This window comes from Ostrea edulis, chromosome 8 (genome assembly GCF_947568905.1).
Source record: "Ostrea edulis chromosome 8, xbOstEdul1.1, whole genome shotgun sequence".
NCBI classification, from domain to species: domain Eukaryota; kingdom Metazoa; phylum Mollusca; class Bivalvia; order Ostreida; family Ostreidae; genus Ostrea; species Ostrea edulis.
The window spans coordinates 70,774,858-70,802,356 of NC_079171.1; the positions used below are offsets into that span (position 1 = coordinate 70,774,858).

General features: G+C 35.5%; 1 protein-coding gene across 1 annotated transcript; it reads right to left on the reverse strand.

Annotated features, from left to right (window-relative positions):
• LOC125682774 (protein FAM133-like) lies at nt 1–26,868 on the reverse strand. The gene is made up of 4 exons (XM_056147786.1): nt 26,773–26,868; nt 24,733–24,864; nt 24,417–24,626; nt 1–165 (listed from the first exon to the last, which is right to left on the reverse strand). Exons 1-4 carry the CDS (start codon nt 26,866–26,868, stop codon nt 1–3), a joined length of 603 nt encoding a protein of 200 aa, XP_056003761.1.
• Nucleotides 26,869–27,499: the final 631 nt, after the last annotated feature.

The following is a 27,499-nucleotide window of genomic DNA, read 5'->3' on the forward strand; positions in this document are numbered from 1 at the left end:
CTACTTGGTCTTCTTCCGGAAGAGTCTTCTTTCTAACAGGTTATCATCCTTCTCTGAATTATGTTTCTCCTTTTGCTCATCAATATCAGCGTCCTCGTTCTCATCACTTGAACTACTACTTAAAGAGGCTGTTGAGGGCAACTCGCCTACAACTTCACCATGGTCCTAATTCATCCAATCTTCATTTCTGCTTTCCTCATCTTTCAGTGAGCCTACTGCCTTCCCCTTACTTTTTTTATCTTGTGCCTAGGCTCACGGGGTTCTCGTTTGGGCTTTAGATAAGGGCGGCACCTTCTACTGTCTTCTTACGTTTATCTCTCTACTGATATCAAAGTCACAGTGTAAGGCACTGAAATGTTCGCAGAACACATTCCAGGAGGTGTTCCTTGTATTTTTCTTCTGTCCCTGGTCGCTGTAAACTATCCAAGGCCTGAGTGACCCCATTACCATTTAAGTTTACCCTGCTATTTTTTCACCCAACTGTGCCACCAAATGAATCTTTTCTCAAATTCAGATATGTTTTTGAGGTTTTTTTTCTCACATTTGAGAATTTTCTCAAATGTGCGTGCCATCAAGCTATTTTTGAACTCAGCTTACAAAAAATATTTGAGATTTCTCCTAATATCCTGATATTGGTAAATAGCAACCTCAAATAAAATATCTAGTGTATTTACTGACAACAAAGTGGCTGTCAGACGACTTCGTCAACACAGACATCGAGGAATACAATGATGGTGAGTACAAGGAGAATTCTTGACAGGTCCAATCCTTTTGAAATGTTGAGCAAGGGTGTTATTTTTTACAGATATCGTTTTTTCCGTCAAGATTTTCTTCATAGAAGATTTACTTAAAGAAAATCAGCTGTATAACAATCGTGTCAATAATGATCCTTTACTCCCTCCCATCTTTCCCTCCATTAAGTCATGGTTGCGCTGCGATGTTTCTAAAAGTGCAGCATACATAGTAATAAATGTGGTCACGGACTTTTTGTTTCATTTGACCGAAACAAGACAACATATCGCAGGGTAGCCAGATAGGAAATTGCACTCCAAACATAAATGTTGCCTGCAACAGTCTACTTGTATGTAGTGGCCATGACCCTTACATCAATGCATATCTTGAGCCTGAGGTCAGTAACACCCTACTGTAGATGTATATGTTAGGCTATAGCCATATTGTGTCAATTACAATCCCATTACCTTTCACTTCTGTATAAATTGATGAAAAAGGTTACTAAAAGATATCGTATATAAAAAATCAGAAAACAAATAACTGTACATGATAAATGAGAGCTGTGTCACCCTGAGAAACTTGAAGTGTGGACACTAATACTCCCTCCTCTTCTGATTTTGATTTTCGTTGCGATGATTTCTCCGAATCGTGTGGATTCCAACATATTTACAAATATTAGTACTTCTCAATTGGTCATCTCAAAAGCTTACAGAAATTAGAAACTGACTATTCAGAATAACTGATGAGGATGATCGGTGCACCGTTGGGAAATCACATATTTTGGATAATTATTGACTGTTGATCAAACTAATTTGGTTGAACAAGTTATCCACACCTCAGGTCTCTGTGTGTATTCCCTATTTCTTCCGTCTTTCGATTTATATAATTGTTTCACTTTTTTTAAAGCCTCATGCACATATTGGCCTTCTACCGGTACTTTGAACACCCAAGGTCAATTTAATATTAATCAGACTCGTTTGATCCGCGCCGTATAGTCTTCGTAAGTGAGCGCATCTTAGGATCTTATTTTAATTAGATTGTACACAACCCTAGGTAAGAAAACAAAACCCTGTAAACAAAACGGACGGTTCCGGCTTCAGGCCATATTTTCCAAATAATTGCAAATTCCTAAGGAATGTTGAGAAGCGACAGGTCAGGGATATAGTACACTGCACGTCTCTTCAACTTAAAAGCCATCTCATCTGTTTTGTTACAATCTTGCACACACGGATCGGACAGGGCTTCTTCTCTTCCACTTGCAGCCAAAAAAGAGGCCACCGAGTATGTGACGTTACGCATCGGGTGATTGGCTTGCGAAAATCCCGAGACTAAACTAGTGTCAATGCGGTGTTTTATTATACCGGTAAAAGGCCAATCTCTAAAGCTTACAAAAGGCGTGAATCGATTGCGTAAATCAAAATTGGGATGAAATAGAAAGGGAATTCACACATGTCAGAGAAATTATTAACTCACGTGAAACGACTTTGAGAAAGTTTGGTGGCACGGCATTTTAGCAAAATCTCTGCTGAGGTGAAAGACATGAATTTGAGTCTGAATTTGAGTTTGAGATATTTATATGTTGGTGGCCCTCAGGCCAGAGCTTTAGCGACTGAACCACGAGCTGACTCCATGAAACGATTTGAGTATTCAATGACACCTGACTTTTGTATTTTCTCGTAATCAGGAGCTATAACAATGCACATGGTAATAACTTCACTACAAGGAGATATGGGGGCATTGTCAGCAATAGTCAATCTGCAACACCCTGTTTTTCCTTTAAAGGTCATTTGTATCTGCTTCCCTTGTATGACAATAGCAGGGTTGAGCAAAACAAGCAAACACTTGTTTAAAGCCAAAATATCAAGCCCTAAAATATCAATACCAACGTCAATCACTGTAGATAACTGACTGAAATCCAAGTTCGATAGTGAGAAAGAAATTGAGATGGAAGACCCAACCTTCATGGCATTAGTTGTAATCACTTCCTGGTTAACCTTACTAAGGATTGACTTTGAGTCATTCATCACAGAATATAATATGTCAGGTGAGGTGATGCTGACTGTGGCTCCTGTAACTATGACAAATTTTGATATGTTGCCGTTGAACGCCTCACCAACAAATATACCTAATTCACCAGTTATCCTACTAACCCCAGTTCGGCTTGTGTCATTCCCATTCCTGTTTTCGTTTAGAGAAGAGTCTGTCCTGATCGTCTTTGTTTCTGATTTAATTTTACATGCAGGGCAGTTCCTCTACACATGACCCTTCTTCTTGCAATAATTGCTCTCAGTAGAATCTTGTTTTGAACTCTTTGATTTTTCTGTTTCTCGCTTTAATGACTTTGTGTCATTGTGCAAGTCATGAACTACCTTCAATGGTTTAGCAATGTCATCATCTTTAAAAATCGCTTCCCTCAAATGTCCTTGGTCTTCAGATTGACGTCTTTCACAACAATTAAATACATCAAGCTCTACTGCATGACAAATCACATAATTAAGGTATGTCGGCCTTGCTTGTATTATTCGTAATCTCATATCACTATTTTAAGAGAGTTAATACATTGTTCCTTTGCAAGAATTTCTCTGACCTCTGTTGGAGCTGCTGGGTAGGCCTGATTGGTCAACCTGCGTGCATCTTGTCCAAGTTCTGGTAACGTCTCTCAAGTTCGTTGTCTTCTCTCTCGCTGTGGTGCTCTGAACAGCTCTGTTTGGTTGGAATAATGTAAAAATATGTCTTCTAACGCCCTGAACAGGAATCGATAATTGTATTTCTCTCCCTCTGGTAGACTTCCCAAGACACCTTGTACTCGATGTCTCAGTGCTGCTGCTAAATGTATGCCTTTATCAGAGGTTGTCAAACCATTTAATTCCGCACTTATATCAAAATCGTACTTGAAGTCTAACCACGACGTACTACCCTCAAACTCGTCTGGTTTGCATTACGACCCCTTTTCTAGTCAAAACGTGCCCTATCATTTGGACGGCGTCTTGTTATGTTTTCCTCTAAATACAAAGGAAAATATTGTCTTACCGGCGTACTTGTTGAAGAGAACCTAGTTGAATCTCTCGCATCATGACCTAAGCTACCTAACACAAACATGTAATATGTTTGGGGTATCCTAACTATTTGAGGTGTCGCATCCCCTTCTTCATTTAAGGTATTCGCCTAATTTCAGGAAGACCCGAATCTGTGGTGTTCCTTATGCTCTGATCGACACTAGCCTGTAGCTTACTTCATTCCCTCTCTACTTTAGTTAGATCAGAATCTAAATTCTCTACAATAGCCCTTTATCATATTTTATAAAACAATATAATTATAACTTAACTGCCCTCGCACCCCGCCGCTGCCACCATTTTGTTGTAACGTATTTCCTGAAACACTAGAAGGCTATCAAAGTCCGTGCCTTATCAATCCGAGCGTACGAGGTGTAATTAGAATAAGAACTTTCATTGTTAAAATAAAATTGGGAATATTTTTGGGAACTGGACATGCAGATATATACAAATATGGCGTAACCCTACCCAGGTTAAGAATTACTATGTAATCAAGGAAATGAAATCAACATACACAGATCAGGGTTAACCAAATGATTTGTAATATCAAAATAATTTAACAATGGGTATGGTCATCCCCAGTCAACGACTGGCTGACCTCGGACTAACGCTTGTACTGCAGCCTTATTCAGGACACAAGGTACAGGTGGCATCCCTTCAACCGTTGCACACACTGTAGAGCCTTATTCAGACAAACGCTGTGAGCAACAACCCGGTCGTGAGTCAATTCCAGTATATAGAAAAGACGAGTTGTGTGGCTAACTTTTATTAGGTCGACCTCGACAGTGTTAGGCCTTTTACTACTAAGGAACCACGCAATGCCTCCATTCTAACACCGTTACAACTAATGGAACCAAACACTGGCTTTCTCAATAACTCACTTTATTGTTTGCGACTTACTGTTAATTTTATCCACCACGTCTTATCACTCCGGGCTTCCGCAATAATCGACAAACGACAACTGCTTGATGCTGTGTTTATAGCGATAGGTCATGCGACTAAAATACGGATGTTTACATTGCAAACTACAATGTCGAAACTTGAAGGCCGATGAATAAATTTCCGGAATATCATATTTGCTCATTTCCAGCGTCTTAATAATTAAAACAGTTCTTCATATGATAGAACTTTGTTTTGTTTTTTTTTTCGTTATTTTGAACGAAGCTGTCTCTGCGTCAACAATATGAAATGTATGTAAATGTGTTGTTAACACATCCCAGCATTTGTTATTGATCAAATTGGTAAAGCAATAAATATAATTTTAAAATATATATTGGGGTATAAATACGCGTTGTTGTAGTGATCAATGCGAAAGTATCATATATGCACCCTCATAATCTATTTCTCTCGAAGGTGTTCATAAATTTGCAATATTTATGGGAAACATTCGTGCATCATACTTTGTTTTATCACGTTTGTAGTGGGACTTGTTGAGATAATTGAACAGAGTGTCAGGTATCACGAAGGTATAAGTACCCTCAGTCTTCATAGTAAGTCTTCATTATCTTCACGTTTTGAAGAAACGGAAACAGTTATTCAAATGACAAATTATATCCGCTTATAATATAACAATGATCGTTATGGAATTTGCAATACATTGAATTAAACTGAGATTGCTGAAAATCTGTATCATGAACTCATTAAATTGAATCGGTTCGTCATTAACCTCTTAAAAAATTGAGATGTCATTTTGCCGATAGTATCTTTATCCAATAAAAGTCCCAAAAGAGTAAGGAGGTAAGGAGGATTATATGGTGTTGACTATGATATATATGATACACATACGGATGAAAATAAGAAAGATTCATATATAAATCGTCGTTGATATATCTAAATATCCAGTAAAAGGTGAAGGCAGACTTGTTTTCTAATCAAGGATTACCCTGTTGTAATTATTCAAACAACAATTACAATTACAACAGAGTAATTTTTGATAGAAAAGACTATTGCATCCAACTTTGGCAAATGTATCAAATCATATAGATACAATATATAAGGATCACGGTGGGTATGACTGGTCAACAGTGGGTGCTTACTCATTTCGGGTACCTGGACTTACCTCTGGTATATTCAATGTTCTGTGTTTGTTCAACTCTCTATTTTGTATTGGTTATAGGAGTTGTGAAATTGATCACTGCTCGTTATATTTATCTTTTGTTCCAACTTATCTAATTCGCTTATTAAGCATGGATTCTTAAATACAGGAGAAAGTATGGTGTGTTATTTGGTTTTGATGTATTTTATAGAATCTTGATATTCATCTTAGATCTTATGTTTTTATCATTCGCCTAAACGATATTTTGATATCGATAATGATGTATCTAACAAATGAAAAGGAAGTCACTTGTTGTAGTGCCTTTTAACAAATTCAACGAGAGTGGGACAACCAGTTCTGTTAGTGGAGTTAACAAGACAATGAATATCTATTTTTTTTAAAACAGACACGGATTAAATCTCAAATTGTGGCTGATTATTTTTCTGCTTTTAGTTAATCATGAAACAACCATTCAAACATACAGGACCAATCGATTGAGTGTTTTCGGTAACGTTACAGACTACACGTTACACAAATCTTTGTATTGTTCTTTGCCAATACACAAACCTTCCGTGGGCTTCGTCGCGGGTATCGCCACTTTGCAGGATGTGTGAAATATAGCACCGACTAAATAGTGATGGTAAAGTGGAATTTCAAAAAAGATATTTCAATATCGATCTAAACGAATTAACTTGATTCAATGCATAAATTAAAGCAATGTCGATGATTAATAAATTGGAATTACAACAGATGATTGGCAGCCACGTGCTATCATTACTTATGTTTACAATGTATCCAAAAAAAAAATAATCAGGCATGTTGAAAATTAACATGTTCTTGACAAGCAGAAAATAAAACAATAACAAGAAATGATACTTAAATTATCAGATCTTCAAAAACCTTAAATTTCGTACATGAGTGTGTGGGTAGGGGGGGGGGGGGGTCTTGATCCACTCAAATTGTCTCGACTTCCCTCACGACTTCATTTTCTTAAATCGTGATATGATGAAGCAATTAAATACCTGTATGTACCTTGTAAAACACTGTCAGAGAGTGAGAAAGAGATAGGATGAGTGAGTTAGAGAAAAGGAGAGAAACAGAGAGAGAGAGAGAGAGAGAGAGAGAGAGAGAGAGAGAGAGAGAGAGAGAGAGAGAGAGTATCAGTAACCATATGAAGATATGTGAAGTGTCCTCAAATATGTTAATGTACACCATTTCTCTTATCTATTAAATATTCCCCTGCATTCATGTATTTTTATTTCACCATTGTTTTTTTGTTTTTTTTTTGTCTTTCCGTGTTATTTGTTTTTCCCCGTTCCGAGATAGGATCCCCCTTTCTAAAACGATGTTACATGTCCTTGTTTTCTGGATATTACATTAACCCGGTAGTCTAATGCTGTGTCCAGTTTTAATACGCTTTGTAATCATTTCTGTTGTGGTCTTGGCCTCTAGATATTGAAATAAATATCTGTCACAGATTGATAAATTCTCAAAATTAATAAAAATAATTGAATACAAGTCACAACTTGCATCATACCATGCATTTATTGGAAACTTAAAACCGGTGGCCATGTAACAAGACGGTCCGAGGCCATATACAAAATAAAAGGCAGAATTGGTTTTATGTATTAGTTACAGGAAAGGTATACACTATTTCTGTAATGCCTGGTCTTGATACAGGCATACAGTTCTTGGACACACAGTTCCAGGGTAAACACAGTTCCTGGACACGCATACTGTTCTGCGATAGACATTTCCGGGATACACAGAGTTCAGGCACACGCACAGGTCCGGGACACATTTTCAAAGGAATATTTTGGGACTTGGACGGAAATCAGAAATACACATATTAAGTTAGCAAGGCAACGATAACATATTTCCACTTGTAGCGCTACGTTTGCACTTGAACTTAATGCTATTTAACTAAATGAAACACACTTGATAATACATTACTTCATGCTTTACAAATACGGAACATATGATATATACAAAAGTGAATACGGACTCATGGTTACACATTACGAAAACACACATCGATGAAAAAAATACACAAAGTAGCACATAAAACAATTTATTAACTTTAGTTTTTTAACAGAATAGAAAGCACAAATTTGAGCAAAATTATTCCAGGACATAAAATTAACAAAACGTAAGAAATATAAAACATAACACCACATTAATATTTATAGAAAGGTGACCTCAGACAGTCAAGTGTCTGTATTATTAATGAAGTTTTACAAAAAACTATAACCCCAAATACCTGAACACCAATCAAACACGAATTCCGTGTAGCATGAGTGTAAAATGAATGGCTAAACCCAGAACTCAGTTATATCAAACACAGGTAAACGGAATATCATACGGGGCAAAGATATGAACTGATAGAAGAGGTCCTGAAAAGGATAACTATACATACAAATTTAAACAAGTACACAAGTAAATGTGACAAGTTATAATTCAATTGCAACTGCTAGTAGTTATTTGGTGTCACTTCAGTATATGATTTAAGATTGTAGCTAACAACGTCTACATCCAGCCCACTTTCTTTATGTCTGTTATGATCAGTCATAGGCTCAATGAATCATATCTTTTATGAATATAGAACTATCACCAATTAATGTTACACTTCTTTCAATATGTTATACATTTTAGAAACTGATGTGGAAAATGTTGCGTGATTTCTGAATGAGTACATCTTAATACATGTATACAAAGGAGAGAAAATGAGAGAAAAAGAGAGAAAAATGCCATTATATCAAAATTGCATGGTTCATTGGATTTTCTTTAAATATGATTTACGAGAAATTAGCAGTTGTGTGCAGGTCAATGCTTTCAAAACTCTGTCATACTGGGCTTCCTCAAGATATAATAAATACTGGTAACCATTGGCTGTGATTATTATCAAAACACCTTTTATTGGGTAGTATCAGAACACTGTCACTGCAGAGGTCACTCCACATTACATATATTGTTAAATGTTTAAAGGCGGGTTATCATTGGTCACGATACACGAAAAATGTGGGTGTTAACTTATAATCGGGTTTTTAAAGGAATTGGCATGGTATATTGAATAGTAAAACATTGAAGTTTTGATGACTTCAAGTAGATCTATACTAGACCTACGTCACAATCAGATGTAAACACAGTTTCCGTTTTCCCAAAATGGGGCCTTTGTTTGATTTTTACATGTCACTAGGATAATCCGCCATCGATCCCCCACAGCCGTTCTTATTACCTGAGGTCAAATTAAAGTATATATTTTGTTAAAAAGGGGGATGGAGTAAGGAGATTAAAACTTTAGAAAGAAATCGGTTGGAGAAAGAATGAGATGTTTGCGGATGTATTATACATATCCATGATGAATTCAGTGTACATTGAGTATCCATGGATGTAAACGTGTGACAATGATCTGAGTTTATGCATATTGAATTTCGGGGGCATCAGAAAGTTGGGAAGAGGGATGGGAAAGGGGAGGGATCAGACCAATTCAGATTTCTACCAGTAACATGGTATTAGCTAATTATGTTTCATTTTGTTATGATGACACGGTGTGAATGATATTTTCTTTTATTTTCATGTGTTTATTTACATTGTATACATGTATGGTAGAACCTGATGCAACTTACTAAGGTTAAACGAGAGAGAAAACAAGAGCAGCGCTGATATAAATGTGACTCTGTGCACTTTCCACCATTTGAAGTCACAATGGAAAAGTACCTCAGAACGTACTACGTTACATGTTCTCAAACTTACATCACGGAGAAGGTGTCAACATATGTTGTCGTTATTTACTATCTTTATCAAGTGACACATGAAACATGTTTTTGTCAAATGCTTGCCAAATAATTATATCTCATCCCTTTATGATAAAAGACCACTCTTCATTTATCTCCGTATTATACTGTAACGTTGAAACCGCCCCTAATTTTAAAGACTAAGGTTTTCAAAAAATCACTTATGTGCATAGATAATATCTTTTTGCACACACATTGGCAACGTTTTGGTGCATATCTATAACCCATATCATATTTTTTTCTGAGACATATTCAATATATCTGTATGCGTCTGAAAGGTGCAGGAAACAACGTCTGTCTTGTGTGTTAAAGGTATTGTGTCTATAGGAATGTGAATAATCCCGGCAATTCGTAATGAATGTGGATATGTTTTTAAGGTATATGCTGGACAGCATCCCTAATCATAGGTTTCAGTTTAAATACTGGTGTTAAAAATCCAAGTATAGACTACCTTTTGCTTCTTTAACCACCATATTCAAAATTCCCCATTGAAAAGAGCAACGTTGTGTGCAAAGACCATGTGGACCTAAGTGTCTGTTCACGTAAAGTAAAAATGAATCAACTGTGACATCGTACATACTTGTTCTTTTATATGAACGGAGCTAAAGACTGCGTTTATGTCTCTGGGCGTTATTTCTTTGTGGACTAGTGGAATGCCCTACATTTTCGTTATCATCATTGCATTGCATACGTAAGGAATAACAGTGTTTGAATTTCTGATCCAGTGATCCTGTTCTCTATGAAAAGGGTTGTTTAATGTTGTATTGTTTGTATGACAGTATTTGTTTTCTAGAATATCAACCCTCGTGGAAAAATGGAGTGGTCAGGGAAATTAAAATGTTTAAGAGAAGTTGGCTGTAGCCGTTTTTATTTGAACTATGTGTCTCTAAGTAAAATAGGGGAATTTCTTTTTATTTGAGGCATTGTAAAAAACACTCTTACGAACTTTTTTTTCCATTTGTTTGTTCTTTTTCTTATTGTATGTGCTTATCAAGATTTTTTTTGAAAACGTGAATATGCATTAATACTCTGTAGTAATAACACATGTGGTTAAGCTTCCTGAAAAATAACCAATGTAAAACGAAACACCATATATCTCAGATAAATATGTTTTCGTAGCTCAAATTCCCTCCCTTGTTTACATGTAGGCTATAATGTTTGTATATTGCCTAATATAAGTATGTACACCTAGCAGTGTGATGTGTGAATCTGATATATAATGGTTAGGATAAAAAGTAGTTTTAGGAGGTGCCCTATCTGTAGGAGAAGAAGGAGAAGTGTCTGTAAAAGGCATGACTTTGAGAAAGCAAAATTCTAAGAAATGTGTTGGTGAAAGTACTCTATAAAACTTCAACATCGTAAATTTCATATTTATGTAGCAGTGTTCCATTGTCAACTGTTTATGTTATTTGCATCTCTCTGATTCGATTCGTGATAGCTTGTTCTCCATATGGTCAGTTTTTAAATTGAGGCAAGCTACTGAGAAACAAGTTGTTTTTTTTACTAACAAACAAGTTGATGGTGCAGTGGTTTCAAATGTCTCTTCAGCATTACATGATGGTTATAACGATTGCCACCTTTTGTTCTCAGGGAATATAACAGATGGTGTTATACTTTACAATTTTATCATTTTTACATCTTTTTGTTTCTAATTATGACAAGAATACGATGGGATATAATTAAAACCCAGTCTTAAAATTGTTACTTTATGGCAATGCGGTTGTTTCAACCACTTATATATCACGTGAATGGTAGCTGTACATGTTTGGTCCAGTTGGAATGGTGGATCCGCTCGGAATACTAGTCCGTTCCCATTGGCTTCCACACTACTTCCTACTTCTCTTTGATTTCTTTTGCTACTAATTCAAAGGATCTATAAAATCAAGTTGCACATTTTCAAATATACATATTGTTATCTTACATTGTGCATGTACCTCAACCAAGTGTGGATATATACGCATCACTACCACACTATACATGTTTGTACTACAACCACGGTACACTGTATATACTCATATATGTACTTTTACTGTACTCATTACTTCATATACTCAATGTGCAGTACATACATATACCTGTACATGTATTTTACTTACTACACAATACAGATACTGGTGTATGATAATTGACAATGTGTTTTCATTGTTACTAACACCCGCCACTTGTATGAGGATGATAATTCTACTCATACTCTATACTTAAAACTATACACAGAACTTGCAAAATTAACAATATTCAAACTTGAACCAACTTTACACAACAAAGTCAACAATAAACTGCAAGTGAAAAAAAAATGAAAGTTTTATAGATAATCTGATATGAAATTAATATAAAAAAATGAAGTAGATAAGCTTGCCTCAGAAGTGCTAAAGTGGAATATGCCTGAAGTAAAATAACAAACTGAATATCTAGCAATGTAAAGAACCCTACTCGTGCTTGCTACACCCACACTGACCAAAGCAAAAACCGCAAACTATTTCGAATACTAGGATCTAAAAATAAACCTTGCTTAGTCGCTAATTTCAAACCTAATTTAAACGTATGTGTGAAAGTTTGGGATAAAATGTATTTGTTTATCTGAACACAGATTCGGTTATGAATAAACGGAGACGTTTTTGTTTTAAATGTGACAACGATCTTGTTTACCAATACAACCTACCATAGGGTAAAATACTGGCTAGCTTATTTCCTACCGATTCTTAGATAGTTTTGACTAATGACACCGCGACTGATTCAAGCATCATTTATGTATCACGACATGGGTACTTTAGCTCCATTTAGAATAATACTTCTTGCTTCCACAGGTAGTCATTCTGTTTGTCCTTGATGATTTTATAAAAAATGTTGTGATCTGCAAAATCAAGTGGTACCAGTTAAAATATGCATATTGTCAACTTGTACTGTACCTGCGCTTAGTGCGAGTATCGACGTACCACCACTACCCTGTACATTTATGTATTACAAACATGATACACTGCACATACTCACTGGTCATTATCTTCACCTCTCACAAGTACGTCTTACTTTATATTTCCATATTATCAGAACACTCAGTGTATACAGATGCTTGTACATCTATATTTCTTACTACACAACACGCATGCTGATGTATGACAATTGACACAGTTTCCTTTAATATTGTTACTAATACTCTTTGTTTTATTTCTATACTCAGAGTTTCACACATGACCTGCACTTAAATATATACACAGTGTATTCAACAAAGCAAACATAAACTGCAAGTGAAGAGGTTTGGGGATTTTATTATAAAAGATTGAAATAAATATCAGTAATGAAGTAGATAGTCCTACCTCAGAATTGTGAAAGTAGAATACGTCTGAAGCAATATGACAAACACGATATCATACAATGTTGAGAATCGTCAGCTACGCAACGCACTGTTACGTGTGTCTGCTAGGCCCAAACTAACCAAAGCATACCACTATTTAAAATACGATCTCGCTCAGCCAGATATTAAACACCTGATTTACACGTAGGGGTAAAAGTTTAGAATAAAACTACTCATCTACTTGAATACAGATTTTGTTCTCACCAACGGAACTCATTTTGGACTTTAAATGTGACACCCTCTTTATCTACTACTACGTCATATTCTGAGCAATATGTGGCTATCAACAGAGGGTTAGTAGAAATAATATAGTATGCATATGTACTCGTATCGCCAAAAAAGCTTAGTCACTATATAAAAAGTTTCATTCAGTGGACCTGTAGTCACTTTGTTTAAAATGTTCGAAATCCAGAGAAACCCCCATTTTTTAACTCGTAGAAAAACGGGATGAGAGCAGCTTCTCCATGGTCAACTTCCCAGATTTATGTAGCAGTATTCCATTCTCATCTGCATATGGGGTTAATATCACTCAAGCAATTCCATACCCAAGTGCTTGCTCTGCACTTGTTCCGTTTATAAATGAAGTGGAGCTACTGGCAAACAAGTTGATGGTACAGGGGTTTCAAGAGTATCCTTTAAAGTCACCATTTCAAAACCTATATGGTAGTTATGATGATTTAGTTTGCCTATACAACCAAGCAATGTATCGAATGTTGTCTGACGTGTTTCATAACGGTTGTTAGACCGTTCTTGACACACTGATTTTGACTAAGGGCAATTCCGATTACCTGATGAAGATAGATGGTTCATGGCGGGTGTGACCGGTCAACATGAAATGCAAATTTCTCCTAAGCACCTTCTCCAAGTTTGGTGTGTCCAGGGGTCCGCGTTTGCCAAATTCTCTATTTAGTATTCCTTATAGGGTTTATACCATTGATCACTATGCGTTAGCTTCACCTTTCACAGAACTCCATATGGCTAAACCCAATACTCAATTATATCAGACACAGGTAAAGGGGTACCATACGGGGTAAATATATGAACCGATAGAAGAGGCCCTGGAAAGGATAACTATACATAAAAAATTAAATAAGTACATAAGTAAATGTGACAAGTTATAATTCATTTGCAACTGCTAGTAGTTAGTTTGTGTCACTTCAGTATATTATGATTTAAGATTGCACAGCATGCACGAATATCACGGTAAATTACACAGATTGTATTCCAATATGAGAGTGCACCTTTGAAAACAAAAGTGAAATAAGTTAAAAATAAAGATAACATGTCAGAAGTATCTAATCTAATGTATTTTTATTATTGGGGGTCCAAATTCCCATTGAATAAATCTAACTATGGTTCAGTTGTATACACGGTAGTGTCTCCAATATCATGCTCAAACAGACAAACCTATATTCTTTTAAAATTGATTTTGTAAGCTCTATCAGTAGTAGCTATGCTCATATATCCAATCTTGTTCAGATGCTATTTCGATAACGGCATTACTGACAGAATAATAACACTAGATCAATTGCAATACTGTAGCTTTCTCAAAGTTTGTGAAGAAATTGCAAAGCTGCATTCAAAACAAGAAAAGGGCCACTGCTACTGTAATACGTTTACGTTTGAGTCTGGTGATGTGACTCTCATTACAATATATCTTTAAAGGCAAGGGACAAATCAATAATCAAGCGCTAGCTTACTACAAACAACATGTGACAATATATTCATATAACCTTTTTAATAAATGAAAATTGCTCCGCAAATACGGCCTGGCTACATGTCTTTGACATACAAGAACGTACCAGAAAATTCCAAATTCAAACAGTGATCTTACTTTATAGAAGATATGATGGATCTCACCTCTGGTATATCCAGGGATCCATTTTACCTAACTCTCTATTTTGAATTGCTTATATGAGTTACAAGATTGATCACTGTTCGTTATTTTCGCTTTTCATAGGGTGGATGTGTGTATCGCCTTTGCTAGCAATCACAATGAAACAATCACAAATACGTATAAATATCATGCCAGTAAAGACTGACAAGGAAATACCTCCAAATATCCAAGTTTAATCACACCGCAGTTTTTACGTTTGTCTAGACCAAATATGATATTGTGTTAGTGTTTTTTTATGTAAATGTAATTAAATAAAACAAGTATGAAGTAAAACAGGTATGCCTAATGTATGTTGTTGTTTGAAATGGTGAGACCTTACGTATACATAAACAGATACTCACTAATTCTTATGAACACATGCGATGGTGCTCATTTCAATTTCATTATGATGTTTATCATTAAAGTATCTAGCTATGTAATCATGCTTTAATCTCATTTCACGGAGAACAAAAATTTATGAATCAATTTCGAAACTATTTTTAACAAGTATTGTACGCATTAATTCAGTTACATCAGAAGCAGTACTGGTAGTAATTGTGTACATTTGTCTCTCTTTCAGGTATCTATATAACAATCAAATAAAAGAAATGCCACAGACAGCATTCTCCAACCTCCTGAACTTACAGGGACTGTAAGTATACTTTATTTGCAATTTTGAAAAGAAACGGAAATCAAAATATTATATCCCTTTACAAAAATAGCCGCTGTATGAAATGCAACAATGTGTATTTTGATTTACTAAAACATCAGAAATTATATTTTATAACATATGCGCATGTATATATTTCTATATTGAATGCAGTATTTTTTATTCTGGTAACGATAATCACCACATTGACATTTGACAATCTTAAAAGTTGTTATTATCTATAGCATTATCACATTAAAGGACACATCTTGTGTTTTCAAAGTATACAGAATTGTATGCATTGTGTCTAGAAATTAATTGTAATAGTTCGTTCCCTGAAGTATTGCTATACTTATCCACAATACGAACTGAAATTTAAGCCACGATTTAAAAAAAACCCTATTTAATTAGATAGGTAGTGAGGTGGTACAATGACATCATATGCAACCTTCGTCGATCAACTTTTTGTAAAAGTAGTGTTACATATTTTTAAAAACTCGGGTTTTAGGGGACTAATTTATTTATGGATAACATTTATTTCCATGTTGACACATTTCCCGAGCCTTATATCATTTAGCCACCAGTGCATACAAATAGCTATCCGGATGTAGCGATGAAAGCGAGTATGAACTCTGCATTTGCGAGTAAATAATGTTTACATGGGATCACGGTCTAAACATTATTTGACAATGTCATTTCGTTAAACAACTGTAAATAGCGTTGTTGCTTTTCTGAAATAAACAGTGCAATTATTATTAGATTTATTTTTGGATAAGTTAGATAGGCCTAAATTATGATACGATTACGCATCATTGATAGTTAGGCCTATTGTCACAGGTGGATTTCGGGAAAAAAAATAAACAAATAAATAAGAATGATCAAATATATAATGAAAATCACTTTACCTTTAAATCATTCCATTTTATTAATATTTTTTTTTTAAATCTACACGTTGTTACTTAAGAAGTGGGAGCGCGGCGTGCTGTTGTTGTTACGTACGCGTTCCTTAAAAAAATGAAAGCATTATAATTCAATTCAAAGTTAGAAAATGGCATATGCTATTATCTATAATTGAAAGTTCAGTTGTCTTTTATCTTTACATTTCTTTTTTAAACTACCAGTTGCTAGAAACTGCGATCACAAGTTCTACCTATATGTTGTTACAAGGTGAAGGTCAGTTGCTGTGAGTGCGTATTGAATTTGAGAGCAGAATGGAAAGCATGTGCAGCAGCCCTATATGTAACAGTGCGTAGGTTCGATAGAACAATTCTCTCGTAGTTTATCTGCGTCTTTGTCCAAGTGCTTGTTTAAAAAAGTACAGGGACGAAGTATACTGTTTTTTAGGGCAAGGTCGTTGTGCCGAAAAAAATATTCACGTCTTGTCCCTCATAACTCCCTTCGAAATTGAAAAAAAAGCGTAGTCCAAATCCTCTGTACTGACAGCAATTACACCCTTAAATATATACCTAGGCTGAAGGCGGACACTCTTACATAGGGAAATAAATATACATTGTATTTAAGTTGTAAAACAATAGTTCTAATTCATAAAACAAAACAAAAATCCAATCACAGATTTAGCGTTAAAAATATATTTACCTTTTCAATGTAAATATAGTTGTGTATCGTTATACAATACATTTGCGCAATACACATGCACGCTAATGTCAAATGACGTCAACGTGCATTTTTATTGCGTATAACTTGTAAAATACATTACTTTCATGAATAAATAGGTATATGCCACATGCCCGTGCCTAAATATGACCCTAAGAAAAAATGAAGCAAATGTTTCAATCTTTCCGCATATGATATACGTTTTTAGATATTGTGTTTTTAAGAAAAGATTTTAATAACAGAATACACTAACAGAATATAACACATTTTTTGTCATTTCAGCTTAATTTTCCTACTTCCCGGAAACGATGTGCGATTTTAAATGCATGTTTTCGACTAATTCCCAACATCGCACAGAAAAAAAAAATGAGTAAATACATTTAGTTTTTACTCTACTTTTAGAAAATATGATTTGTTTCATTATATTCCAGTTATTAACATCAAACGGCTTCACTGGGCGTTAAAGGGTTAAACGGCACAAAACACCCTAATACAATGTTAATTGCAAGCCGTTAATGTGATAATTGATTTTTTTGGTCAATTAAATCTAATCTGAATATCGATGACATTATGCATGTGAATCTAAGCGGAGCGACAGAACCAATGCTAAATAACTCTGGCGCGAGCTGCAATATAGTCAGTCGAGATGTATAGAAGGCTGGCTGGGACAAAAATAAGAATATTGCTATTTCAAAGTCCTTCAAGGATTCATAACCGCAAGAATTAGATAGTCCATTGACAATGGAGGGGTAATTTTGTGCAATGACGGACTTTCTTCAGAACAAAGTAAATGCTGATTTCATTGTACTAAACGACAACACCATTGTTTTGGTTGAGAAAGGATGACAATCGCACAGTGAGTACTGTGCCGATGATGCAGGAATATGAATAATTACTCTACGGTGTTGAAAAATTGAAAAAAATTCTGTCTGAATTTACAAATTCATGATACAATAATGCCGGTTGCAAAAAAAAAAATACATAGAAAGCTGATTGAAAAAAAAATAGACATTATAAAGAAAGTCAACATACCTTCAGCATAATTTTCATCTCGTCGTACCGAAGAAAAACATACAGGTATCTTAATATGTATTGATATGCACCCCCAAAATACAATTGTAAGGTTTTTAGGTTAGATTAGTTTTATTCCAGACTTATACGTCCACTACTCTGAATTATTGTTTAGGTGAAATCATCACAAATAGCCGGGCACGTACAATCACCAGGGATAGTCATTCCCCTTTCATAATGACAGTAATTTGAGGTTTGCAATGCAATCAGATATATATATATTGGTGTGTTCTCCCCTCCCTTATTTTTCACAGTATTAGTGAATTAAGAGAATTTAATTAAGCTTTCGAGTCCTCAAATAGTAGTAGAATCATACACCCAACCCCATCCCCACGGAGTAAGTAAAATGGGGATTTTTGTTTTTTATTTGAGGCATTATAAGACACCCCTACGACATATTTTTTTTTTCATTTGTTTGTTCTTTTCTTGCTATCTGTGCTTGTCAAGATTTTTTTAAAAACATGAATATGCATTAATACTCTATAGTAATAACACTTGTTGTTAAGCTTCCTGGAAAATAACAAATGTAAAACGGAGTATCATATTTCTCAGATATTTTTTTCGTAGCTCAAATGTCCTCCCTTATTTACATGTAGGCTATAGTCTTTGTATACATCTTAATATAAGTATGTACACTTAGCGTTGTGATGTGTGGATCTGGTATAGAATGGTTAGGATAAAAAAACAGAGTTGTCGGAGGTGCCCTATCTGTAGGAGAAGGAGGAGAAGTGTTTGTAACAGGGATGACTTTCAGAAAGCAAAATTCTAAGAAAAGGGTTGATGAAAGCGCTCTATAAAACTTTTCCATAGTCAACTTCCAATATTTATGTAGCAATGTTCCAGTATCAATTGTCTATGTTGTTTGCACCTCTCTGATTCGATTTGTGATGGCTTGTTCTCCATATGGGCAGTTTTTAAATTGACGCAAGCTACTGACAAACAAGTTTTTTTTACTGAAAAACAAGTTGATGGTGCAGTGGTTTCAACAGTCTCGTCAGCATTATATGGTGGTTATAACGATTGTCACGTTTTGTTGTCAGGAAATATAACATATGGTGTTATACTTTACAAATTTATTATTTTTACATACTTTTGTTTCTAATCATTGCAAGAGTGCAATGGAATATAATGAAAACTCAGTTTTATAATTATTCTTTTAATGACACTGCAGTTGTTTCAATCACTTATGGATCACGTGGATGGTAGCTGTACACACTGGTTCCAGTTGGAATGATGGCTCCGTTTGGAATACTAATCCGTTCCCAGTTGCTCCCACTCTACTTCCTTCTTCTCCTTGATTTCTTTTACAACTAATTTAAAGGATCTATAAAATCAAGCTGCACATTTTCAAATATACATATTGTTATCTGACATTGTACATGTACCTCAACCTAGTGCGCATATGTACGCATCACTACCACACTATACATTTCTGTACTACAACCACGGTACACTGTATATACTCATACATGTACTTTTACTATACTAATTACTTCATGTACTCGATGCTCAGTACATACATATACCTGTACATGTACTTTACTTACTACACAATACAGATACTGGTGTATGATAATTGACAATGTGTTTACATTGTAACTAATACTCTTCACTTGTATACGGATGAGAGTTCTACTCATACCCTATACTTAAAATATTTACACAATACAAAATTGACAATATCCAAACTTGAACCAATTGTACACAACGGAGTCAACAATAAACTGCAAGTGAAGAAATTTGAAAGTTTTATAAATAATCTAAAATGAAATCAATATAAAAAACGAAGTAGATAAGCTTACCTCAAAAGTGCTAAAAGGGAACCTGTCTGAGCAATATAACAAATTGAATATCTAACAATGTTAAGAACTTCGAGTTAATTGACGTCCGTTACTCGTGCTTGCTACACCCAAACTGACCAAAGCAAACACCGCAAACCATTTCGAATGCTAGGATCTAAATATAGACCTTGCTTAGTCGGTAATTTCAAACCTGATTTAAGCATCCGATAGGTGAAATTTTGGGATGAAATGTATCTGTTTACCTGAACATATATTTGGTTATGAATGAACGGAGAACAGTCTTGAATTTAAATTTTAAATGTGACAACGATCTTGTTTGTCAATACAACCTACCATAGGGTAAAATACTGGCTGGCTTATTCCCTACATATTCTTAGGTCGTTTTGACTAATGACACCGCGACTGATTCAAGCATCATTTATGTATCACGACATGGGTACTTTAGCTCCATTTGGAATAATATATTCGGTTATGAATAAACGGAGAACAGTTTTTGCTTTAAATGTGACAACGATCTTGTTTACCAACACAACCTACCATAGGGCAAAATACTGGCTGGCTTATTCCCTACATATGCTTAGGTCGTTTTGACTAATGACACCGCGACTGATTCAAGCATCATTTATGTATCACTGCATGGGTACTTTAGCTCCATTTGGAATAGTACTTCTTGTTTCCACAGGCAAGTATTATGTTTCTCCTTGATTTCTTTATAAAGAATGTTGTGAACTACAAAATCAAGTGGTACCAGTTAAAATATGCATATTGTTAACTTGAATTGTACCTGAACTTAGTGCGAATATTAATGTACCACCATTACACTGTACATTTGTGTATTACAAACATGATACACTATACATACTCACTGGTCATTATCTTCACCTCTCACAAGTACGTCTTACTTTATATGTCCATATTCTCAGAACACTCAGTGTATACATATACTTGTACATCTATATTTCTTACTACACAACACGCATGCTGATGTATGACAATTGACACGATTTCCTTTGATATTGTTACTAATACTCGTCGTTTTATTTATATACTCATTAGAGTTTCACACATGGTCTGTACTTAAATATATACACAGTGCATTCAACAAAGCGAACACAAACTGCAAGTGAAGAAGTTTGGGGATTTTATGAAAAAAGATTGAAATTAATATCAGTAATGAAGTCGATAATCTTACCTCAGAAGTGTGAAAGTAGAATACGTCTGAAGCAATATGACGAACACGATATCATACAATGTTGAGAATCGTCAGCTACGTGATGCACTGTTACGGGTGTATGCTAGACCCAAACTAACCAAAGCATACCAATATTTAAAATACGATATCGCTTAGTCAGAAATTCAAAACCTGATTTAGACGTAGGGGTAAAAGTTTGGAATAAAACTACTCATCTACCTGAATACAGATTTTGTTTTTATCAAGGGAACTCATTTTGAACTTTAAATGTGAAACCCTATTCCTCTACTGCTACGTCATGTTCTGAACAACTTGTGGCTATCGAAACAAAAGGTAGTTAGTAGAAATAACATAGTATGCATATGTTCTCGTATCGCCAAAAAAATTAGTCACTATATAATTTTTTTCATTCGATGGACCTGTAGTCACTTTGTTTAAAATGGTCGAAATTCAGAGAACCCCCGTTTTTTAACTCCTAGAAAAACAGGATGAGTGCATCTTCTTCATGGTTAACTTCCAAGATTTATGTAGCAATATTCCATTCTCATCTGCATATGGTGTTAATACCACTCAAGTAATTCGATATCCAAGTGCTTGCTCTGCACTTGTTCAGTTTATAAATAAAGGAGAGCTACTGACAAACAAGTTGATGATACAGGGGTTTCAACAGTATTATAATAATAATAAGAATAATAAAAGTACATTTATATATCGCATTTTCTAAAAATACTCTAAAGCGCTGTACAACATACTAAAATTTACAATTGATAATAAAAAAAACAACAACATAGAATACACAACGAATAATCCTTACACATACAAACATGAATGCAACATTATGTCATAATGGATAAAAAGTACAAATCAAGACAATTTAAAGTATAAAGTATGATGCAAGCATACAGCATCCTAAATATGAAAAACAAACAAGTAAAACCACTCAAAGGAATCTAAAACACAAATGTGCCCAAAGTTCATTAAATTCAACAGTACATATCTATTTAAAGGTTATAGGATTGACAGAAAAGATGAGTTTTTAACAGACATTTAAGACATTCAAGATTTTTGGCGTTTCTGAGCTGGCTAGGCAGATTGTTCCAGAGTGTGGATGCAGCCTTGTCGAATCTGCATTCACCGTAGGTCTTAGTTCTGACTGATGGTACATTTAATATATTTGCGGTTTCTGAACGCAGGGCTCTTGTCGGGTTGTATGGAATAATGAGTTCCGTTAGATATCCTGGAGCCAGGTTGTGAAAACTTTAAAGTCACTATTTCAAAAAAGTCCATGGTCGTTATGATGATTTAGTTTGCCTATACAACCAAGCATTGTATCGAATGCTGTATGACGTGTTTCTTAACGATTGTTAGACCGTTCTTGACACACTGACACACAGTTTTTCTGAATCTTGCCACACTTCATCCAGGAAAAAACATTTTCCATTGAATTTATCTATGAATTTTGCCCATGCTCTTAGATCTAACCTAGCTTGTCTGTTCAGCTTAATTTTGAAATGTGGCTTAAGTACACCTATTGTCAAATTAATCAGACGACGTAAAAAGGCTCGCCCTGGGACAACTACATAGCAAGCAAAATTCAGAAGGCCAATCAATGATTGAAGGTCACGTAATTTGATTTTCTTTCGCTTCTTAACACACTCCAATGCGACTTTGATCTTTTCTATCTTAGCATGAGGTAACCTAGCTTCCATTAAACAAGTATTCAATCATATGCCCAGAAATATTATAGAAGTTGAAGGACCTTCCGCTTTTTTCTGACTTGATGGGAACCCTTACCACATCACACACTGAAATAAACTGTTTCAGAGATGAACTGCAAATCAGTGAATCTGGTGGCCCTATGAACAAGAAATCATCGAATATGTGCAACATACTTGATATCCCATTTTTTTTTTTTTTTTTTACAAACAATCCATTCTAAAGCTGTGCTAAAATAGAGAACATGGAACAACCCATAGGAAGACACTTATCATAATAGAACTGGTCTTGAAATTGTATTCCTAGCAATTCGTGATCATCAGGGTGAAATGGTAATATGCGAAACGCTGATGCTATATCCGTTTTTGCCAGCAAGCACCCCCGACGTGTTTTCTTTATAACCTTAATTGCATCATCCACTGTTGTATATTACACTGAACATAACTCATCTCGTATAAAATCACTAAAAGAACTACCTTGAGGATGGGACAAATGGTAAATTAAACGAAATTCATTAGCTTCCTTTTTGGGAACTAACCCAATAGGTGAACATTGTAGGTTTTGAAAAGGCGGGACGTTAAAAGGACCTGCAATTCTATTCAACAATATCTCTTTTTCTAACTTTTGCAATGCAATCCATTAATTTTGCCTAACAGACTGCAAGTTTGAACAAAACCTGGGAACTCTAGGCCCTTTAAACTCTAAGTGAAAACCTTGTTCAAATCCTTCACACAAAAATAACCTAAGATTGTCATCATAACCTTCCAGAAAATGCTTTAAGATGCTTGATTTAAGAGGTGTAACTATTGACTTATTTTGATGTGTTGAACTGCCCTGTGTGTTTTGCTTGCTGAGAAGTTCCGGAATCGCTAAATGACTGATCTCCTTTTCAACACTTGAAAACTGAGTGTGGCTTTCCACACTGGTAGCAACTGTACTTAAATTGACATTTTTGAGTGTTGCATTTTCCAAGCCTGTTAAATGCAAAACAGAATCCTTTGGGGATTCTTTTCTCCATGTAAGACCCCCCCCCCCCCCTTTGCTCTGAAATTGTGTGTTGGCACGACAATTATGTGTACTACTTGATTGTTTTGATGTAGCGGCCAACACACAATACTCGTAATGGAGCTTTCCCCATGGTATTGCTCTTGCCTCAATATATTTTCTGACCTGCTTATCATACAACAACCTAGACATGCCAGTACGCCAACTTGCTAGCTCCCGGACTATTTCCCCATGTTTTATTACGCTTGGAATAAGTTTAGGAAATTGTTCAGAGTAAATAGCCAAAAACTTCAAAAAGGCCGCGGTCCACTGATCAATAGACTTGATGCTCTTTCTATTTTTGGATTTCATCAACTTAAACTCTGATTTTCCTGAACTTCGTAGGTGTACTGACGTGTCCTCTGCACACAAATCTTCTGTAGGAAGAAGTTTTTCAAAATCTATATACATATTTTGCCAGATTTTGTTTTTAATTTTTGCATCAACTTGTGCAGTTATTGGGGTTGATAACAGTTGGGTGTCACCAACCTCATAATCACTCTCACTAGAATCAGAGCTTTCCAGTCCCGATTCACTGTCACTTGAGGAGGACGAGGTACCTGATGTTGATAGTGATCGTGTTCTCCTCTTCTTTCGCTTACGGTCCCTTTTCTGACTTCGACATCTGTCGTCAACATTCGGCGACTCATTCACACCTCTCGTGACGCATTGTGTCGAGGACATGCTGGGTAACAGCTGCTACAAAATCAGGTTGCATATCGTGGTCTATGATTTCCATCTGTGTTCCCGTTTCTCTAAGGTGTTCCTCAGTCCCAGACCATGCTGCAGCACCCACTCCTTATGCCCTCCTGCGTTTTGGCTGCTCTTCACGAGAGGAGTTGCTCATATTGTCCAGTTGTTCCCTGGATCCTGCTGCAGCCTCAATTATTTTGGGTCTCCTGGCTCTTGGGTGCTTTAAGCCAGCTGTATCACTCATCTAAATATTGTTGCAACATAATGTATCATTATTCAATATTAATTGTTATATATAATATTCTAATAATTAGCATAAATTATTCAAATTGAAAATTCCTTTGCCATAATGTTTGTTATCCAATTGGACACTTATTGCACTTGTACTTGATACTGTGATATGAAATATGTACTATATATCAAGAGTAAACTTCTAAGTACTTAATATATATGAATTACAAATATTATAGACCACTATGCATATATTACTTTATAACCATTAGGGGTTCGCTACAGCCTTACACACACAGCCACCATATAGGGAGTGTATGAACCTGACTGAACTGAACCCCCACTTGTAATGCCCCAAACACTTGAGGCTTTATTACATTAATGACAACAATTTATAGGTTCGCTACGGTCTACATACACCCCAACCAATGATAAGTTGTACAAACATTACCGAACATAAACCCCAACCATACGTGTCCCGAACATTTACGGGCTTAACCACTCACAACCAGTAAAGGGTTTGCAGCCTAGGTACACCGATTCATAGAGGGTGTATCAACATGACCGAAATTGAAACCCAGATTGTGATTCAAAAACAGCCTACATACATACCCCACACATTTAAGGGTTGTATGAACATGACTGACTATTTACACACACACACATATATATATATATATATATATATATATATATATATATATATATATATATATCTGTATCAACCTATAACTTATAAATAAAACTCATTAGGGCTTAATCACCTTCTCCAAGCATAACAGGTTCTACTGAATGAGTAATGCAAGCCACTACCAGACTACTATGAAGAATATGATCATGCAGATGTGTCAGCCTTGCCTATACTTTCTACCCACCATTATCTATGGATTTTAAGGAAGACATAATACTGGCTCGTAAATTATTATAGTATTTCTTGTTTCCTTCGTCATTCAAATGCACTCCATCTGAAGAATAGACCTGCTGCTGGCTTTCTGCAGACCAAAATCCAGTCAAACGGAAAAAAATGACACCATCCACATTTGCTAAGTAGCTGGACATTCGGTGGTTTAATTTCTCCGCTCTGTCATTGAACCATGCAGTGTCCACTTGAAAACGTATACAACGAGTAGGAGCAGTCTATACAGTGTTTGTAAAACCACAACTCTTTTCACACGCTTTCCATAACGTAATGTAATTACGAAATCAACCAATTCGCTAAAAATCTCATCAACTGTTTTGTTTACATTGCATAGGTCTTTTGACACACCCTGTATAAGAATCACGCTGGGTTGCATTTGAGTGACGTAATCTAGACCACTTGCGCGTATCTGATGAAGACACGCTCCTCTTTTCCCCAAATACGTAACAGCTACATCCTCAGCGTTTAGATTAAAATCCATAGATACACGAATATCATTGTTATGTGCAATAAACTGTTGAAGCCGACACACAAACGAGTGTCCCAGAATCAAAACATCGTGAGGCATTCCGTAAGCTGATTCTACGGTTGACCGAAAAAGTATATCCAAATATATACGATCGCAAAACAAAATACTTACAGTGTACTTGGTGCATGCAAGTGCTTTGTGAGCTACTTGAAAACTGTTTAAAAGTTTCGGTCTATAAGATGGCGAAAGTCAACAAAGATAGTGGGGTTGAATTACACATAAAACCCAAAAGCTCAACATGTCAAATTCCGGAAAAATTGTCAATAGCATACCGGAGAGTTGTACAATAATTAATTGAGAAGGTATAAATTACTTTATGTTGCACATAAATACAAATATACAAATATCATGACAAAACCTTAATTTGTACTTGCTTTCAAGCTCCAATTTTACATTTGGTCTTATTTGAAGCCCATTGTATGTGCTCCATCGTGATCAACTGCCTACCTTTTGCAAAAGCAGACCAAGGATACCTCAGGATTATTGATTTCTAATGCAGAACTCCCAGTGAAATTACAAACACCAACCTGCAGTCGACTTGACACAACGTACTGTTGAATAAAGTTCATCGTTTAACTATATCACTTAGTCAGCAAGAAAGGTCTGAGTTTATTCTTACACAAAGACCTAGTCAGGTAGATCTCAAAATGGTGTAAGAATGTTGTTATATCAGGAAGTAAGACAGGAAGTAAGACACGGAGATACTTAAACATACATGTAACATTGAAAGGCAATTATTATTTAATAAAGAAGCTGTGTGTTGTGGCCGGATTTCAAATGAATCCTGTTTAAAGCTTGATGATGTTTGTCCGTCCGTGAAAAAAAATGGTTGAATTTCTCTGCAATGTTAAGGGTAATTCACGACATATTTTACCTGTACTTCATCCATTAGCAGTGTGAATGTCCATAAATACCGGTTTTATATAATTTAGTTCACACTTGAATGATTTTGGTCAGAAATTGATTTTACGATTTATAATCAGGTCCCACAACATGTGATGTTTTTTTTTTTGGTTGTAAGATTCATCATTGCTGTTGTATTTTATATAATTTTCCCTAAAATCAACATCTGTTAATCCGAATCATATTCCAAGTGTCCATTCAAAAATGAAGTTCTCCATTCTATACCGTCCTGTCAGAGCTTGTATCTCCTATATATTCCATACTGTGAAACCTTTTTATATTGCACAACGTTTTAGC

Coding starts and splice junctions, on each gene's coding strand:
- LOC125682774 (XM_056147786.1), bottom strand. CDS start 26,868: ATGAACTTTATTCAACAGTACGTTGTGTCAAGTCGACTGCAGGTTGGT. Junction 24,865..26,772: donor TAGAAATCAATAATCCTGAG/GTATCCTTGGTC, acceptor AACAATATTTAG/ATGAGTGATACAGCTGGCTT. Junction 166..24,416: donor CTAGTGAGAGTGATTATGAG/GTTGGTGACACC, acceptor TGGATGAATTAG/GACCATGGTGAAGTTGTAGG.